At 35.2% G+C, this 20146-nt stretch overlaps 1 protein-coding gene across 4 annotated transcripts in view; it reads right to left on the reverse strand.

Annotated features, from left to right (window-relative positions):
• Positions 1-20146, reverse strand: part of PCNX4 (pecanex 4) — a 44753-nt gene that overhangs the window by 8238 nt on the left and 16369 nt on the right. For 3 of the 4 annotated variants that reach the window (XM_024731458.1, XM_024731457.1, XM_024731460.1), the window contains 7 exons: positions 19566-20080; positions 19221-19321; positions 18973-19095; positions 14358-14718; positions 11708-11811; positions 7631-8655; positions 7081-7267 (listed from right to left, as the gene is read on the reverse strand). In XM_024731458.1, the coding sequence (XP_024587226.1) occupies positions 7081-7267; positions 7631-8655; positions 11708-11811; positions 14358-14718; positions 18973-19095; positions 19221-19321; positions 19566-20080 (2416 nt within the window). The remainder of the gene's footprint in view (positions 1-7080; positions 7268-7630; positions 8656-11707; positions 11812-14357; positions 14719-18972; positions 19096-19220; positions 19322-19565; positions 20081-20146) is intronic. The other variant, XM_024731459.1, reaches the window with a different exon arrangement.

Below are 20146 nucleotides of genomic sequence, written 5' to 3' on the forward strand. Positions count from 1 at the left end.
CAAAGTGTTCTGCCTATGTTTTCCTCTAGGAGTTTTATAGTATCTGGTCTTAAATTTAGGTCTTTAGTCCATTTTGAGTTTATTTTTGTATACAGTGTTAGAGAATTTCTAATTTCATTCTTTTATATGCAGTTGTCCAGCTTTCCCAGCACCACTTATTGAAAAGAATATCTTTTCTCCATTGTATATTCTTGCCTCCTTTGTCGAAGATTAATTGACCATGAGTGTATGGACTTATTTCTGAGCTTTCTATCCTGTTCCATTGATCTATGTGTCTGTTTTTGTGCCAGTACCATACTATTTTGATTACTGAAGCTTTATAGTATAGTCTGAAGTCAGGAAGCATAATTCCTCCAGCTCGTTCTTCTTTCTCAAGATTGTTTTGGCTATTCAGGGTCTTCTGTGTTTCTCCATACAAATTTTAAAATTATTTGTTCTAGGTCTGTGAAAAATGCCATTGTTAATTTGATAGGGATTACACTGAATCTGTAGATTGCCTTGGTTAATACAGTTATTTTAACAATACCGATTCTTCCAATCCAAGGACACAGTATATCTTTCCATCTGTGTTGTCTTCAATTTCTTTCATCAGCATCTTACAGTTTTCAGAGTACAGGTCTTTTGCCTCCTTAGGTAGCTTTATTCCTAGGTTTTTATTCTTTTTGATGCAATGGTAAATGGGATTGTTCCCTAAATTTTTCTTTCTGATATTTCATTTTTTTGTGTATAGAAATGCAACAGATTTCTGTATATTTTATATCCTGCAACTTTACCAAATTCACTAATGAGTTCTAGTAGTTTTCTGGTGGCATCTTTAGGGTTTTCTATGTAAAGTATCATGTTATCAGCCAACAGTGATAGATTTACTTCTTCCTTTTCAATGTGGATTCTTTTTCTTTCTTCTTCTTCTCTGATTGCTGTGGCTAGGACTTCCAAACTATGTTGAATGAAAGTGGAAAGAGTGGGCATTGTCTTGCCTGCAAGTCCTTGTCTTGTTCCTGATCTTAGAGAAAATGCTTTCAGCTTTTCACCACTAAGTATGATGTTAGCTGTGGGTTTGTCATATATGGCCTTTATTATGTTGAGGTATGTTCCCTCTATGCCCCTACTTTCTGGAGAATATATATATTTTTTATCATAAATGGATGTTGAATTTTGTCAAAATCTTTTTCTGTATCGAGATGATATGTTTTTTTACTTAATTTGTTAATGTGATGTATCACATTGATTGATTTGCGGATATTGAAAAATTCTTGCATCCCTGGGAAAAAATCCCACTTGATCCCAGTGTATGATCCTTTTAATGTACTGTTGGGTTCAGTTTGCTAGTATTTTGTTGAGCATTTTTGCATTTATATTCATTAGTGATACTGCCTGTAGTTTTCTTTTTTTGTGATATCTTTGTTTTTAGAATAGTTTCAGAAGAATAGGTGTTAACTCTTCTCTAAATGTTTGGTAGAATTCACCTATGAAGCTATGGTCCTGGACTTCTATTTGTTGGGAGTTTTAAAATTACTGATTCAATTTCAGTACTGGTAATTGGTCAGTTCATATTTTCTATTTCTTCCTGGTTCAGTTGTGGGAGACTGCACCTTTCTTAGAATTTGTCCATTTCTTCTAGGTTGTCCATTTTACTGGTGTATAGTTGCTCACAGCACTATCTTATGATCCTTTTTGTTTCTGTAGTGTCAGTTGTAACTTCTCCTTTTTCATTTCTGATTTTACTAATTTGGGCCCTCTTCCTTTTTTTCTTGATGAGTCTGGCAAAAGGTGTATGGATTTTACTTATTTTTTCAAAAAAACAGCTCTTAATTTCATTGATCTTTTCTATTATTTTAGTCTCTATTTAATTTATTTCTGCCCTGCTCTTTGTTTCTCTCTCTTTCTCTCTCTGTTTCTTCTAACTTTGGGTTTTGTTTGCTCTTCTTTTCCTAGTTCCTTTAGGTGTAAGGTTAAGTTATTTGAGATTTTTCTTGTTTCCTGCGGTAGGCTTGTATTACTATAAACTTCCCTCTTAGAACTGCTTTTGCTGCATCCCACAGATTTTGGATCATTGTATTTTCATTTTCATCTGTCTCTAGGTATTTTTTAAATTTATTATTTGATTTATTCAGTGATCCATTAGTTTCTTAGCAGTATATTATTTAGCCTCCAGGTGTTTGTGGTTTTTTGCAGGTTTTTTCTTGTATTGATTTCTAGTCTCATATTTTTGTGGTTGTAAAAGATGCCTGATATGATTTCAGTTTTCTTAAATTTACTGTGACTTGTTTTGTGGTCTAGCATGTGATCTATCCTGGAAAACATTCCATGTGCACTTGAAAAGAATGTGTATTCTGCTGCTTTCAGATGGAATGTTCTGTATACACCTATGAAGTCAATCTGGTTTAATGTGTCATTTAACACCAGTGTTTCCCTATTGATTTTCTGTCTGGAGAATCTGTCCATTGATGCAAGTGGGGTAATTAAAGTCCCCTACTGTTATTGTGATACTGTTAATTTCTCCCTTTATGTCTGTTAATATTTGCTTTAAGTATTTACGTGCTTCTATGTTGGGCACATAATATTTACAATTGTTATATCGTTTTGTTGGATTGATCCCTTGATCATTATGTAATGTCCTTCTTTGTCTCTTGTTACAGTCCTTGTTTTAAAGTCTCTTTTGTCTGATATAAGCATTGCTAACCCAGCTTTCTTTTGGGAAAACCCATTCACAATTGCATCAAAAAGAATAAAATACCTAGGAATAAATCTAAGGAGGTAAAAGACCTGTACTCATTAAACTATAAGATACTGATGAAAGAAATAGAAGATGACACAAACAGACGGAAAGAGATACTGTGTTCATGGATTGGAATAATTATTATTGCTAAAATGACCATACTGCCCAAGGTAATCTACAGATTCAATGCAATCCCTGTAAAAATACCAATGGCATTCTCCACATAACTAGAACAAATAATCTAAAATTCGTATAGAAACACAAAAGACCCCAAATAGTCAAAACAATCTTGAGAGGAAACAAAGCTGCAGGTATCACACTCTCTGAATTCAAAATATATTACAAAGCTACAGTAATCAAAAGTATGGTACTGGCAAAAAAACAGTACAGAGACCAATGGAACAGAACAGAGAGCCCAGAAATGAACCCACACATATGTGGGTGATTAATCTATGACAAAGGGGACAAAAACATACAGTGGGAAAAAGACAGCCTCTTCAATAAACAGTGTTGGGAAAACTGGACAGGTACATACAAATGAATGAAACTGGAGTATTCTCGCATATCATACACAAATTCAAAATGGATTAAAGACTTAAATGTAAGACCTGAAACTATAAAACCTCTAGAAGAAAACACAGGCAGTAAGTTATTTTACATGAGACTTGCAATACATATTTTTGATATGTCTCCTCAGGCAAAGGAAACAAAAGCAAAAATAAACACATAGGACTACATCAAACTAAAAAGCTTTTGCACAGTGAAGGAAACTATAAACTAAACGAAAAGGCCACTTACTGAATTGCAGAAGATATTTGCAAATAATATACCTGATAAAGCATGAATGTCCAAAATATACAAAGAACTCATACAACTCAACATCAAAAAAAGAAACAACCCAGTTTAAAAATGGGCAGAGGACTTGAATAGACATTTTTCCAAAGGAGACATATAGATGGCCTAAAGGCACATGAAAAGATGATCAACATCACTGATCATCAGGGCAAGGCAAATCAAAACCACAATGAGATATCACCTCACACCTGTCAGAATGGCTATTATCAAAAAAACAACAAATAACAAGTGTTGGTGAGGATGTGGAGAAAAAAGAACCCTCACGCACTGTTGGTGGGAATGTAAATTGGTGCAGCCACCATGAAAAACAGTAAGGAGATTCCTCAAAAAATTAAAAATAGACCTACCATATGATCCAGCAATTCTGCTCCTTGGTATTTATCTAATTAAAAGAAGTATAGGACTTCCTTGGTGGCACAGTGGTTAAGAATCCACCTGCCAATGCAGCGGACATGGGTTCGAGCCCTGGTCTGGGGAAGATCCCACATGCCACAGAGCAACTAAGCCCATGTGCCACAACTACTGAGCCTGTGCTCTAGAGCCCATGAGCCACAACTACTGAGCCCGAGTGCCACAACTACTGAAGTCTGCGTGCCTAGAGCCCATACTCTGCAACAAAGAGAAACCCCCTCAATGAGAAGCCCGCGCACCGCAACAAAGAGTATCCCTCGCCCCCTGCAACTAGAGAAAGCCTATGCACAGCAACAAAGAACCAATGCAGCCAAAAATAAAAAATAAATTTTTTAAAAAAGAAAAGAAATATGTGCACCCCTATGTTCATTGCATCATTATTTATAATAGCCAAGATATGGAAGTAACTTAAGTGCCCATCAATAGATGAATGAAGAAGATGTGGCATATATACAATGGAATATTAATCAGCCATAAAAAAGAATGAAATCTTGCCATTTGTGACAACATGGATGGACCTAGAGGCTATTATGCTAAATGCAATAAGTCAGACAGAAAAAGACAAATATGATTTTGTTTATATTTGGAATCTAAAAAAACAAAACAAATGAACAAACATTAAAAAAAAAACAAACAGAAACAGACATAGGAAACAAACAAGTGGTTGCCGGAGGGGAGGGAGAAGGGGAAGGGGATGGAGAGAGGAAAGAAGTAGGTGCAGGAGATTAAGAGGTACAAACTTCCAGTTACAAAAAAAATTTATTCCTAGGTATTTTATTCTTTTAATGCAATTGTAAATGGACTGTTGTCTTAATTTCTCTTTCTGATAGTTTGTTATTATAGAGTATAGGGTTTTCTATATACAATATCACATCATCTGCAAATAGTACCAGTTTTACTTCTTCCTTTCCAATTTGGATGCCTTTTATTTCCTTTTCTTAACTAAAGTGCTCTGGCTAGGACTTCCAATACTATGTTGAATACAAGTGGTGAGAGTGGGCAACCTTGTCATTTTCCTGATCTTAGAGGAAATACCTTCAGTTCTTCACCACTGAGTATGTTGTTAGCTGTGGGCTTCTCATATATGGCCCTTATTATGTTGAGGTAGGTTCCCTTTATAAGCACTTCGTTTCCCACTTTGTTTAGTACTTTAATCATAATTTCCTTCAGTCCTTTGAACATATATATAAAATGGTTACTTTGATATCTTTGTTAAGCCTGACATGTCGTTGATCTCACAGGCCATTTCTGTCATGTCCCCCCTCCCACCACCCTACACATGGGTCAGATTTTCTCGTTATTTTTCTGTTTTTTTTCATATTGCCTAATTTTTGTTGAAAACTGGACATTTTAGGTAACACTGCAGCAATTCTGGGTACTGATCCTCTCTACCCCACACCCCAGGGCTTGTTATTATTATTTGCATATTTGCTTAGTGAATGGCTGGATGACTTTAGTGAAGTTAATCCTACCTCCTGTTCAGTTGTGAAGTCTTTGGTATTGCTCCTCAGGGAATGCAGCCTTGTGAGTGCCCACAGTTATGATGGGATGGCAGTGGTTTTGGCAAGGTTCTCTTTGTTAAATGCGCACACCCAGCTGGTTGCTCTACATTTTCAACAATGACCTGGGACCTAAATTGCTCCAGAGTGATCCAATTAAATTTGGGCTCCTTTGAAAGAACAGTTTTGGAGGTCAGTGTTTGAGATTTGTTTTGACCCCAGGAGGGCTCTTCTCCGCTGTTTCTTTCCCTGGTTCTCTCTGTTAATCTACCTGGCCTGCAGTTCAGCTGAGACCTCTAATGATTTTACCAATTGCCTCTAGTAACTTTCACCACCACCTCCACTGTTTTTTGAGGAACATCTTAAGCTTCAGTGTGTCCACACTATGTGCAAATGAAGTCACTTCCTTTGGTAAGAGATCTAGAGCTTTTTTTTTTTTTAATGGTCTGCTTCTCCCAGTGGGCAGGATCTCTGAGCCAGAGCGCTGGAACTGGGGTGTAAGATAATGACGCACTTCTGAGTAACACCTATGCTTCAGGACATGTGTTTGGTAGAGGGGGAGCAGTAAACTCAGGTCTTCTTGGCTTGCCACTCCCACTGTGGAACATCCATAGACAAGAGTAATCAGGCCCTGCTATTGTCAGTGACACCAGGCCCAGGTAAAGCCTCCATCCAACAAGTTAGGGGTAGCCAGAAGGGAGTTCCAACCTCTTGATTACACATGCCCAGAACCAAGCCTCACAATAGGCAGGTGGGAGTAAGATGAGAAATGCTGAAGTCCTTCCTCTTCTGGGAAAACAGTCCTCCAACTGGGAGCTGAGGGGAGAGGGAGCCCTGTGTTCTTGGCCATACCAGTCTGAATGGAGTTTCTGTCTTGCTGAGCTGGGAGGCAATGGGTCTTGGTTCAAATGATGTAGTCTCTAACTGTTCTTAGGTTTCAGAAGATTTTCTTTAATAAATGTTTATTTGCTATATGCCCTTAGGACCATTTCTAAGACTTTAAATGGTTGTTTTTAAAAAATAACTTTCATCATTTTCATTGGGAAGCACATGTGCAGTAACACTACATGTGGAACCCACAATAAGCTCATAACACTGAATCTTTCACATTGTGCACACTCGATGACATTTTAAATGCAATAGGAACAAGTAATAAATCTTAAAAAAGGCATTCCTTATTTAGAGTCTCTGAATTTTCACAAGTCAGACTTGCTTACAAATTACAAATTTTTCTTCTAGGATTCAAATCCAAAGTAATAATTCATACACTTGAATTTGCCATATAAATACAACCCATTTAGTCAAATATGCTATAGCAAATTACATTTACTTGACTATCTTATAGCTCAGTTACTGCATAATAGCTACACAACATTCTTTATTGGCTCCTATTAGCTTTGCCAAAGTAAATAATCAGTCATTCTAGGACTGGATTATGTTGGCCATAAAGTCATGATTACAAATACCTTAATACTATAATTAATATATTTATACCTAGAATGTTATCTCTATCACTTAGGTTAAATACTTTATAACTGATTTCTATTCTTTAAGGTTAATATACGAAAATGTTTAAGAACACATTTTTAACCTTACCATATTAGGATCATACCCCAGAGAAAACAAGTATGGTTTTTCTTGTAAAATTGCTTCCTTCCACTTTTCATCAGATACCAAACCAATGTACCAGTCACTTTCATATTCTTCAAGGCAGTTAGTCAGCTCTTTAAAGTCTTCTATTGGACCTAAACTCGCTTTATCAATCATTAGTTTCAGAGTATACCTAAAAAATGGAGAAACAAAGAATTTTAGAATTTTAAAAATCAACTTTATAGATGAAATCGATTTTTAAAGACACAACTGAAATCATACATATTTCAGAAAAAAAGATCTGGGAGAAATGATAAGAGTTAAAGCAAAACAATCCAGTAAGCCATACAAAAAATAGGTTCTCCACATAAACAAAAAGAAAGTACAAATTTAAGTGTGCTCCCGATATAATCAGAGTACATACCAAGCATTTTTCATTTTTTGGAAAGTGATTATTTTTTAAAATTAGAAATGAAAGAGCATCTCCTTCTAGGTTATAAAACAATCAACATTTTTTGGCCAATGTTACAACTTGTATGTAATCAAAATGAATTACCTGAAAGCTTTTAGGGCTAGTTGGAACAGTTCTGGCTTTTCTGTGAGCCAATCCAAGGCAAGAGACCAAGGGAAAACACCACTGTAGACTCTCAATATATGACCAGGACTAGGAATCATATTGTCAACTCCAAACAAACTAAAATAACAAGTCATTACTGCTTGAACATAAAAGTCTTTTAAAACTCTGTCCTTTGCAATTTCTTCCACTACATTTGAGGCATTTTCTTCTGAATGAAAACATTCCAACTGCCTTAAAACAAAGTGGTACCAGTCTTCTGGAAATAATGAGCTCATCTCCTTCACTTTGGAATTAGGCAAACAATTAGATATCCACTCTTCAGGTAAGCTTAACAAGTGAGAATGAGAACAACTGAACTCCATGAGAGGGATGTATGCCACGGCTTCTTGTTTCCCTTTGTCAGTAGCAGGGTATCCCAATGCAACTGCTTGGTAAAGACTATTTCCAGTAACTGTGCCTGTAGAATGTTTACCAACCCTCTGTGATTCCACTGATCCTGGAATAGGCAAATTTATACCTGACAAAACTTTTTCTTCTTTTCCTTTTTTGATAGTTGCCTCTTCACCAAAAACATCATCAGACCAGTCATCCAAATTTTCTGAATTTAAACTATCTGTGTCTTCTGGGGATTCGGTTTGTGGTGAAGTATTCAAAGGAGGAAGGATTATTAGAGATGCTTTCCCTTTATTTTCAGTTTTGTGAACATTTTCCTGCATGTTGGACCTTCTGGAACAGTACTGAAGAAGTATCCACACAAGTACTTTAACAAGGTCACCTTTAAATTCTTTTAAGTTGTCATGGGAATCAATTATGCCAGACAGGACATTCCTGGCATCAGAATAGAGTTTCACAGGCAAAACAGTACAGGGTGTCAAGACATTTCCAAAGTGTTCATTAATGGAACATACTCTTGCATATTCTTCTTGTTCAAAGGCACCTTCAAAAACTTCGTCAACTCTTCGAGCTTCAGCAGTATGACAGGATGTCTCTTGCAATTCTAACCCCTAAAGAGGAAATAAGAAAATACTTGAGTTTATGATCACTTATTACACAGAGAAAAGTAACTAGTTTTGTAAATACTCATGGATTGGATTCTCAAAATAAAAATATGGAAAATGCAAAAAAAGTCTTTAACCAAAGAGCTACACCTTAATTCAAACTTAATGACACAATATATTTGATGTTGGATACAGATATGAAAAATAATGCTATATTTTTAAAGAAATTTTAGAAATTCCACTGGAAATTAGCAAAACAATTTTAATGAGTATGACCATAATTTTAAGACTGTACATCAAGGTTGAATCACACTTGTTAAAAACTTTTAAAAATTATACAAATTTGAGGGGGGAGCAAAATTGGAACTACACAATATGCACATTAGCTTTGTATCCTTTCCAGCCTACTTTATATGAGAGCAGTATTCTACTATATGGATATGCCATAATTTATCTAACTATTCCTTTGTTCCAGTTTAAAAAATTATAATAACGTAATAATAATACTGATTTATGTATTTGATTATTATCTATCTCCTCCAACTACAATATAAACTCCACAGAGCAGCTCTCTTTTGGTTACTACTGTATCCTCAGTGCCTAAACTAGTACTTGGCACACAATGAGGGATGCTACAAATATATGCTGAAAGAATGAATATTATGAATATGTCCTTATATAAATTTTAAACCCATTTTGATTACTTCGCTAGAAGGAATCACTTGAATAGGATACCTCAGGTCACTGTTTACTATTATTATTAATTATTGCTTATTTATTTATACATCTTTACAAAACTACCAGTGATTTTAATAAAAGGCAATGCTGTTAGGTTGTATTATGATCCAGGGAAAGAACACGGAATGTGATATCAGAATCTGCTTTTAAATCATGGCTCTGCCAGATGCTAGTACACAATCTTGAGTAGGTCACTTACCCCCTGAGATTCCTTTTGCTTCTCTTTCAAAGAAAAATAACCCTGGCACATAGGGTTGTGAAGAGAAAAGCAAGTAATGAAAGTGCCTTATCAAATTTAAAGTGTTATATAAATGTTAGTAGATGGTATATCTAAGCAAGCTTGTGTCCGGAAAAATGCAAAAGAAAGAAAAAAAGACTGCCACCTAAAAGTATATCTTTATATCATATATTTCATGCAGCATAAAAGATCAATAAAAGGACCCACATTATTAGGTATTATAAAACTGTACCATTAAAAAAATAGAACTAAATTAAGCAATGAAAATGTCCTCCATATTCTGCATGATTTTTTGCCTTCTCCTACTTGTACATGTTAGACTAGAGCAGTAGTTCTCAAACTTTAGGTGAGTCAGAATCACTGGAAGGCTTGTTAAAACACAGATTGCTGGGCACCCCCCACCAGAGTTTCTGATTCAGTAGGTCTGGGGTGAGGCCTAAGAATTTCCATTTCTAAAAAGTTCCCAGGACATGTTAAAATTACTAATCTGGAGAACTGCATTTTGAGAACCACTGGACTAAAGGAACAGCTTTTTAGTCACCAGCAATTTTATCCAATCTGCATTAAGACAAAAAAATTCATTCATTCACTACTCATTCAACAAATATTTATTAAGGGCCTACTATGTGCCAGGCTCTGTTCCAGGGGCTCAGGATATATTCTCCAAATAAAAACAGAGATCCTTGCTCTTGCAACATTTATATTAGAGAGTGGAGGAACACAGGTAATCAACAAGAAAATTAATAAGTAAATTACATAGTTTGCTAGAAGGTATAAGTGTTATGAAAATAGAGAAAAAGTAAAGCAAGCAAGGAGGATTGGAAGTGCAGGCAGGAATGGGAGTGGGTATTCAATTTTAAACAGGATGCCCACAGTAGACCTCATTGGGAAGGTGACATTTGAGCAAAGCCTTAAAGGTGGTGATGGAGTTAGCTGTGTGGCTGTCTGAGGAAGAGTGCTCCAGGCAGAGGGAACAGCCAGTATGCCGGAGTAGGGTGAGATGGTTAAGGAGCAGATGAGACCAAATAGGGAGCCTGACCCTTTAGGGCCTTGGCTTTTACTCTGAACAAAATAAGATATTCACTGTAGGATTTTGAGTAGGGAAGTGACATGATCTGACTTAGATTTTAAAGATCATTCTGGTTGATAATAGGCTGTAGGGGGCCAGAGGCAGAAGCGGAGAGACCAATTAGGAAGTGATTGCAGCTATCCAGGAAAGAAATGAAGGTGGCTGAAAGTAGGGTGGTGAGAAGTGGTGGGATACAGGATATGACATAAAGGTAGAGCCAACAGGATTTCTTGTTGGATTGGATATGCGGTATAGAAGTAAACAAGGAGTCAAATATCACTGGACTAAAGCCCAAATGTTTTTGATCTGAGCCACTAGAAGATGGAGTTGTCAGCAAGGACTGGGGCAGTCTGATATTAACAGGTCAAGGAAAGAGAAGGAACCATCAAAGGAGACTGTCAAGGATTAATCCGTGAAACAAGTGAAGAGATGAACTCTGTCAAATTCTGCTAACAGGTCAAGAACGGGTCTGAGAATCAATCCTTGGATTTAGCAATGCCACAGCCACTGGAGACCTTGACAACAGCGGTTTTTACTAGAGTAATAGGTAATAGGGTCAAAAACCTAGAGTAAGTTGAAGAGAAAAATGGAAGAAATGAAATTGGAGACATGATTATAAGTGACTCTAATAAGGCATTTTGCTCTGAAAGGAGAAAAACAGTATTAGCAGGTAAGGGCAGTGGGGTCAAAAGAAGTTTTTTATATTAAGTTGAGAATGCTTATATGATATAGGAGCGAAGAAAATATTACTGAGTCACCTTTTTGAGATGCTCAACTAGATAGGGATAAAAAGAATGAGACTGGATAAAAAAGGGGCAAGTGTATTTTGTTACTATGCTCTATCATACAGTCAACACTAGTCTATCAATATGTGCATATTGAAATACACTTTAACAATCCTAAGTGTTTTCACAAGTAAAAAAATACTCTTCCAAAGTGAGCTGTTAATTCTTTGATGTGTGCATAACAAAATTTTTACACATGTACTAGAGAGGTTTCAAATGCACATTGACCTTAATGTTAATACAGCAATAAGTATAGCCACATTCTAGAATCATTATCCATATTAAACGATCCTGAAAACGGCCCAAGTAATGAGACCCAGGTAAGAGGAGACCTAAAACAAATTAGAAAAAAAAAGTAAGTGATTGTTAAAGCTTGTTTTATTTTGCCACATGAATCTTTAAAATTAATAACACACTTGGAACTAATTAATAATTCTTTCTACCCTCTTCTTAGGTCAAGAATACAAACAACTATCCATTGCATATCAGGAGGCATTAAATTAAGCTCTTTAAAGGAACAGTTGGAAGAGAAAATCTACAGGTGATAATTTATAAGAATATATTTTCCAGAAAAACAACAAATTAGAACCTGTTATGTAAAACCCTAAATACATATTAAATATATTAGGAAAATATATTAAATATATAAAAGCCAACTTCACATTAATGATTTAAAACATTTTGGACACTTTTATATACATGCCTATAAATTTGTGGTGTTAAAAATTTACATAAAATGCTATCTACCACACTGTACAAATACTCTTAAAACTTAGTTTTTCTCTCAACATTGTCTCTGAGACATCATATATCGACTACAAAGCTCCTTCACTGTAACTATACTGAGAATTCATTGTACAAATATAGCTGAATTTAAATATTCATTTCCCTGATAACATTTCAGATGTTTTCCAATTTTTCACTATTATAAATAATGCTGTATAAATTATCTTTGTACAATGTATTACATAGAAAGAGTTAACATAGCAGAAATAACTGCTGTCTGTTGAAAGGCCTGCTTACAAAGTTGGCCCTTGGCTGGAAACTGGGAACTTGTATTTCAAAAGAGCTCTCACCACCCTACCTGATAAACAGTCTCGCATTGTGCCTAAACTGTCTGTGCAAAGAATACAGTTTATACTGAGCACTTGCTTTCCTTTTGGGAGTCTGAAATTTTGGTATTTGGTAGGCAGTGGGTGCCTACATGACCAGCCCTCAATATAAGCCTTAGGCATTGAGTCTCAAATAAGCTTCCCCAGTAGTCAACATATCACACATACTGTCACAACAAGGTGCTGGGGAATTAAGCACATTCTGTGTAACTCCACTGGGAAAGGATGCCTGGAAGCTTTCACCCAGTCTCTCACCCCGTGTGACTTTTCCTTTGCTGTATTTGTTCTGCATCCTTTTACTATACTAAATCTTAGCTATGAGCACAACTATATGCTGTCCTATGTGTCCCCCTAGAAAATCATCAAATTTGGGAATGGCCTTGGGGACCCTCAAGACACACGTCCAAGAGTTTCTCTAGAATTGCAATCACTGGATCATGGAATCTAAAACTGGAATTCCTAGGCCATGGGATATGTAAATCTTTACTACAGACTATTAAGTTTACTCTTCAAGGTAGCTGTATGAATTTACACATTCCCTTTCAACAGGGTTTGAGAGTTCCTGTTCCCCACTCCCTAGCCAATACTTGTTAATGTCAGACTTTTTTTATATTTTTGTCAATCAGATGTGTGTGAAATGTTACCTCACTGTTTTCTGTTTTTCTCCCAGGAAATACTTTACAACACACTTACTGGTTGAATATAACTGATTTGATAATAACGTATAATTTCTACCTTATTACTAAGGTATTTATTATTTCAGATGTGAGTTTAACGTTACAGGCATTTTAAAAAGTGGCATTGCACTATATAATAAAAATTAATTGGAACTGTATGAAAGTATTAAAAGTGTAGAATATTTCCTATAAGGAAAATGATTATTCATAAAAAATTTGTATTACAAAAATAAAATTTTTCCTAAATTATCTCACATAATAGATAATTAGAAAAGTTCAACCCAAATAAACATTTCATTAAAATTCTAATTTTAAATTGCTACTCTCTGCCAGGGGAGTCAGTCTGCTAGGAAGTCACTGGACATACCTAAAACAAGTTCAGGGGCTAAAGCATACAGTAGGAGACAACACACTATTGTCATCGGCTTGTACTTTATCTAAAACCAACCTTGAGAAGTACAATATAGCTGAATTTACAATTAGTGTACGATGAAATTATAAAATTATCACAAAATTATAATTATAATATTAGCTCATTCTCATCAAAAATCTTGCTAATATTCGTACAGCACTTCATTTTGGGAGGTTACCGATCATTGACCAAAGCTTTTATGTTACCTTACCCTCTAACCTTGTCAGACAAGTTGCTAGACATTAACTACTAAGATACAAGCAGACTCCTTTAAGCTCTTCAATCTGATATTTATATAATGCTAGTTTTCACTCTTTATGGGCCTAAGCTGTTACATCTACTTGACATGAACTCATTAAAATTCATGAAAATTTTGGGATAAGGTGTTTTCATGTTTCATAGGGGGACTACAGCTTGATTTTAGTCAAGAAAATGTTTTTTAAAAATTGTCAAATCACCTAAATGAAATTTTCACTTCATATTTTTATTTTATAACTTTATTTCCCTCAAAATAATGAGTAGGAGATATACTTCTTCATATTTAGTCTTTCTGCCTGCACATCAAAGTATTAGAATCTGTATAACAGCTGGATCAAAAGACTGTTTTTCTGTGTGTTCATTTTTTTGTACTTTAAATACATTTGTGAGGATTTCTTAAGCACAACCCATTTACTTACCTAAACTTCCAGCTGCCATTGCAGACTGCAGGGCAGTGTTCAAACTCGGAACCATCTGGTAGTAGTACACTGTATCTGCACACACACAGGCTGTGGTACCCACAACTCCTGGCCAACTCTGAATAGGTCGAGGAAACCCCACCAAGAACAAAGGAAGGGTGAAGAGGGGGAGTAAGGGAGAAGAGAGTAGTGCAGAAAAAACTATGAAGACCAACACAAATGGAGAGAAGACAATGTTGAGTACACATAAAGTGGTGGTTGATTTTCTACGTTTTTTCTCTGTCCATGACGCCAAGAGTACGGTCACAGCAAACTGCAATTTAGAGATGAATTGAATCAGACGATCACGCATGATACCAACCTGCAGAGACATAAAAATGAAGTTTTTATTCTTAAATACCTTTCATAAATTTTCAAGATCATATAAGAAAAACAGTATAATTTTATTAATGCTCCAATATTTTTGAGGAAATAGCCCTTACATGAGATCCTTTGTTATAATTTTCTCCAATCTCACAATTAATAAATGAGACTACATTTTTAAGTTTCAGCTCTCTTAAAAAAATAGCACTAAAGAGAACACAGTGCTATGTCTATCTTAAGGTTGATTAAGCTTTGCATTACATGCTTGTTAAGTCATGAGAACTAGCAGTAATAAACAGTTAAGCAACTATCCTTAATTTATCCTTATTTTAGAGAATATTTTACAGATTAAAAAACAGACATCATGCCATAAGACAAACCTCAATAGACTGAAATCATACTAAGTGTATTCATACGAATCATGAAAAGTATGTTCTTCAATCAAAACTCAATTAAATCAACAATAGAAAGAAATCTGGAAATTAAAAGACAAATTCCTAAATAACCAACAGGTCAAAGAAGAAATCACAAGATAAACAAGAAAACATTTTCAGATGAATGAAACACACACCAAAACTTGTGATACAGCAAACCCAGTCCTCAGAGGGAAATTTATAGCTACAAATGAAAGAGCAGAAAGATCTTAAACCAATAACCTAATCTTCCACCTTAGGAAACTAGAAAACAAAGAGCAACTAAATCTCAAGTAAGCAGAGGTAAGGAAATAATAAAGATTGGAGTGGAAATTAATAAAACAGAGAATAGAAAAATAATAGAGAAAAATCAATTAAACCAAAAGCTGTTTTTTTGAGATCAGCAAAACTGACAAACCTTTAGGCACACTGACCAAGAAAAATACATAGAAGACTCAAATTACTAAAATCAGGAAGGAAAGAGATAACATTGCCAGCAATCTTACAGAACAAAATAAAAAGAATTATAAGAGAATATTATGAACAACGATATGCCAATAAATTAGATCACTTAGATGAAACTGACAACTTCCTAGAAAAAGACATAAATTACTGAAACCAACTCAAGAAGAAATAGAAAATCTGAATATACCTATAACAAGTAGAGAAACTGAATTAACAATTTAAAAGCTACCCAAAGAGAAAAGCTGAGGCCCAGATGGCTTCCATACTACAAAATACTACATAGTACAGAATATTTTAAGATACATACTGAATACTAGAAACATTCAAGATTATTGATATGAAATTCCCAACTCATTCTATGAGGTCACTGCTATTCTGATATCTAAACGAAAGATACGAAAAGAAAGCCACAAATATATAGATCAGACAAAAATTCTCAACAAAACACTAGCCAACTGAATCCTGCAACATAAAGACAAGACTATACACCAAGACTGAGTGAGATTTATTACAGGAATACAAGATTGGTTTAACAACTGAAAATCAATATATTACACCATGTTAGTAGATTAAAAAACCAAAACCACATGACTATTTCAATAGACATAGAAGAGGCAAAATCCAACACCCTCCAGGATAAAAAAGTTTAACTAGGAATAGAAGCAGGAATGGTAAAAGACAGACATCAACTTAATGGAGAAAGACTGAATGCTTTCCTCATTAAGATATCCACTCTTACCTCTTCTATTCAACATTATACTGGAGGTTCTAGCCAGGGCAATTAGGTAAGAAAAAGAAATGAAAGACATCCAGATTGGAAAGGAATGGAAAGGAAGAAGTAAAACTATCTTTACTATATCTAATTTGCAGATGACATGATCTCATATACAGAGTATCCTAAGAAATCCACTAAAAATCTATTAGAAACAATAAAACATTTCAGTGAGGTTTCAGGATATAAGATTAACATTAACTAATCAATTGCAGTTTATACTTGAGCAATAAACAACCCAAAAAATTAATTAAGAAAACAATCTACTTATAATATCATCAAAAAGAATAAAATACTTAGGAATAATATTTAATAAAACTATAAGACTTGTACACTGAAAACTACAAAACAATGTTGGCATAAAGAAGATATAAATAAACATGAAGACATGTCATGTAGATGAATGGGAAGAATTAATATTTCTAAGACAGCAACAAAGCCAAATCTAGCCTCTGTATCCCGACACTGAATTGAATCTCGGAGACAAGAGTTTTGGGTGAAGTAGAATAGCTTTATTGCTTTGCCAGGCAAAGGGGGCCACAACGGGTTAATGTGTTCAAAACTGTGTGTCCCAAACCCAGGGGTGGCGGTGGTGGAGGTGGGGTGAGAAGTTTAATAGTCAAGGGGAGCAGGGTTGCTGCTAAGGATCAGGGTGCCTTGCTGCATTCCTTCAATCCAAAGATTATCTGGCATCAGGTGATGATGGGCAAACTGTGACCTTCTCTGGAATGAAGAGTGCTTCATCAAGTAGTTAACACCTTCCATTTGGTGGGGGTTTTAGTTCTGCAGAAGAGCTCAAAGTTATTGTTATGTGTATCCCTTGAGCGGGAACCAGGACCCTGCTCCTAAGGCTGCACTATTGTTTCTTGACTGCTCCTCACTTGTCTCTCCATCCTCTCCCTTCCCCAATTAGCAACTGTTTGAACCTGCCCTTTGGAACTCAGGGAAGGGGACACAGAAAGGTTTTTGTGCCCAGGAGCCCCACAGGGTCCTGCTTGGTTTCAGCAATATTCCCCAAATTTTATCTACAGATCTAAGGCAATCCCTATCAAAGTCTCAGATGCCTTTTTGAAAAACTTGAAAAGCCAAAACCAATATTTCTATGGTAACACAAAGGTACCAGAATAGTCTAAACAATCTTGAAAAAGAACAACAAAGTCATAACATTCACACTTCCCAATTTTAAAACCTACTACAAAGCTACTGTAATCAAGACAGTGTAGTACTGGCATAAGGATAGACATATAGATGAATGGAAAAAAGAATAAGAGCCCAGAGATAAACCCTTAGATTTGTTTGATTTCTGGCAGGGTGCCAAGAAAAGTCATTGAGAGTAGAATAGCTTTTCCAATAAATTATGCTGAAACCATTGTACATCCATACACAAAAGAATGGATTTGGAATCCTACCTCATAACATATACAAAAATTAACTCCGAGTAGATCATAGACCCAAATGTAAGAGCTAAAACTATAAAACTCTTAGAAGAAAACATAGCAAATCTTTACGATCTTGAATAGGCAGTGTTTATTAGATATGACACCAAAAATACAAGCAACAAAAGAAAAAAATAGATAGATTGAATTTCATCAAAATTAAAACTTTTTTGCTTCAAGGGACATTATCAAGAAAGCTAAAGACAACCTACAGAATGGGAGAAAATTTTTGCTTGTCATATATCTGTCAAGGAACTTGTATCCAGAATATATAAAGAACTCTTAAACTTAACAGTAAGAAGTCAAGTAGCCCAGGTAAAAATGGGCAAAGAAGTTGAACAGACATTTCCCCAAAAACATACACATAGGGCCAATAAACATATGTAAGATGAATCATTAGTATTCAGAGAAATGCAGTATCAAAATCATGAAAAGACCCATGACAATGCTATAATGAAAAGGTCAGACAACAACTGTTGGTGAGAATGTAGAGAAATTAGAATCCTCATGCACTGCTGGTGAGAATGTAAAATGGTGCAATCACTTTGGAAAAATGTTTGGCAATACCTTGAAGTGTTAAGACATAAAGTTCGTGTGTAACTGAAATTCCAGTCCTAGGTAAACATACCTGACAGAAACGAACTCACATGTCCATATAAAAACTTGTACTTGAATGTTCATAGCAGCATTAGTCATAATAGTCAAAAAGTGGCGACAACCTAAATATCTATCATTTAATGAATGAATCAACTAAATGTGATATATCCATACAATGGAATATTTTTCAGCAATAAAAAAGAATAAAATACTGATACATGCTACAACATGGATGAATCTTGAAAACATTAAGAGAAAGAAGCCAGATGCAAAAGACAACATACTGCATAATCATACTCATGTGAAATGTCCAGAATTGGCAAATCCTTAGAGACAGAAAGTAGATTAATGGTTGCTGGGGCTGGAGTAGGGAGCAGATGAGACGGAGAGCAGAATGGAAATGACTATTAATGTGTATAAGGTTTCTTTTTGGGATGCTGTAAATATTCTAAAATTAGATTGTGGTGATGGCTGCAAAGTTCTGAATATACACCGAACTTTACACTTTAAGTGAATGATTTTATGGTATATGAAATACATCTCATTAAAGCTGTTAAAAATATATTTACCAGTAAGAGTCTGATTCCTGTATCCAGATTTCGGTTCCACCATATGTCTGTATTGGAGATCAACAAGTGCACTGATGATACAATGACTGTCTCCAATAAAGCATTTTCTGTATTCTGCCATACCTGCAGTACACAAATTTACCACTTTACTAGGCAGAATTTGATAATCTAAGTAAACTGTTAGAGTAAACAAAATCATAATTAAATTTGGGAATAGGAAAATACTATTAAGTGCATATTAGCATTACCATTCTAAAAGCTCTTGTGAATCCAATGGAGACAGACACAGAGTGGAGTCCTTGTAAGGAACTGTCCAATGAAAGAAATGCTATCATAGCAAAAGGTGACACTAAGGCAAACAAGAAAAGAGACAAATTTAATGAAGGCAAAATAACCCCTTCTACCATATTTTATTTTGGCCTATGAGTATTTTTATGAGCACATTTAAGCAATGAGCTAAAAAAACCAATAAATAAACCAAAACATAGAATAAACACTTGTATCAGTATAACATTATACAAATACAGAAATTCCATAATATTTTTGTACACTTCCTAGATAAAATACAAGTTTATTAATATTTGTCTTCCTACCTAGATTTATCAAAATCCGTCTGACAACACCAATCTTCATGAGCTTTGTTTGCTTCTCTAGGAATAAAGTCACAGTCTGCACATGCTTTGGATAGATAGGGTTCCGGAAAATTCCAAATATATAGACACTTTGAATTTCTTTAAGTATCCATAGTATTATAAATAATATCATCAAAATATAGCCAACAATAGCCTGGGGACTGTTTTTGGAATTCTGTGAGAAACCAGCAAAGTGATGCAACAAACCAGTTTCTAAGAGAGCCAAGACTAATACAATGCTGTAGAAAAGGTATTCCTTCCAAGCAAACTGTTTTGCCAAACCGTTGGGTAAAGCCTTAGATTTGGTTCCAACTCTGTGTCCGGTCACACTGTGTTTGAAGCCAAAAACAATCTCACTTAGGTTAAGACTCAGTAAGAATCCAAGTCCAGTCATGAAAAGAACCACACCAACAGTGCTGGGAATGAAATATGATGTTACAGCTGTTCCAGTAGAAATGATGAACATTATTAACAACCTGCAGAGGGGAAAAAAAAGATCTGCTTGAAAAGAAAAAATGTTCTTTGAGAATAAATTACATATC

Source organism: Neophocaena asiaeorientalis, unplaced genomic scaffold, assembly GCF_003031525.2.
Source record: "Neophocaena asiaeorientalis asiaeorientalis breed wild unplaced genomic scaffold, Neophocaena_asiaeorientalis_V1.1 scaffold603, whole genome shotgun sequence".
Classification (NCBI taxonomy): Eukaryota; Metazoa; Chordata; class Mammalia; order Artiodactyla; family Phocoenidae; genus Neophocaena; species Neophocaena asiaeorientalis.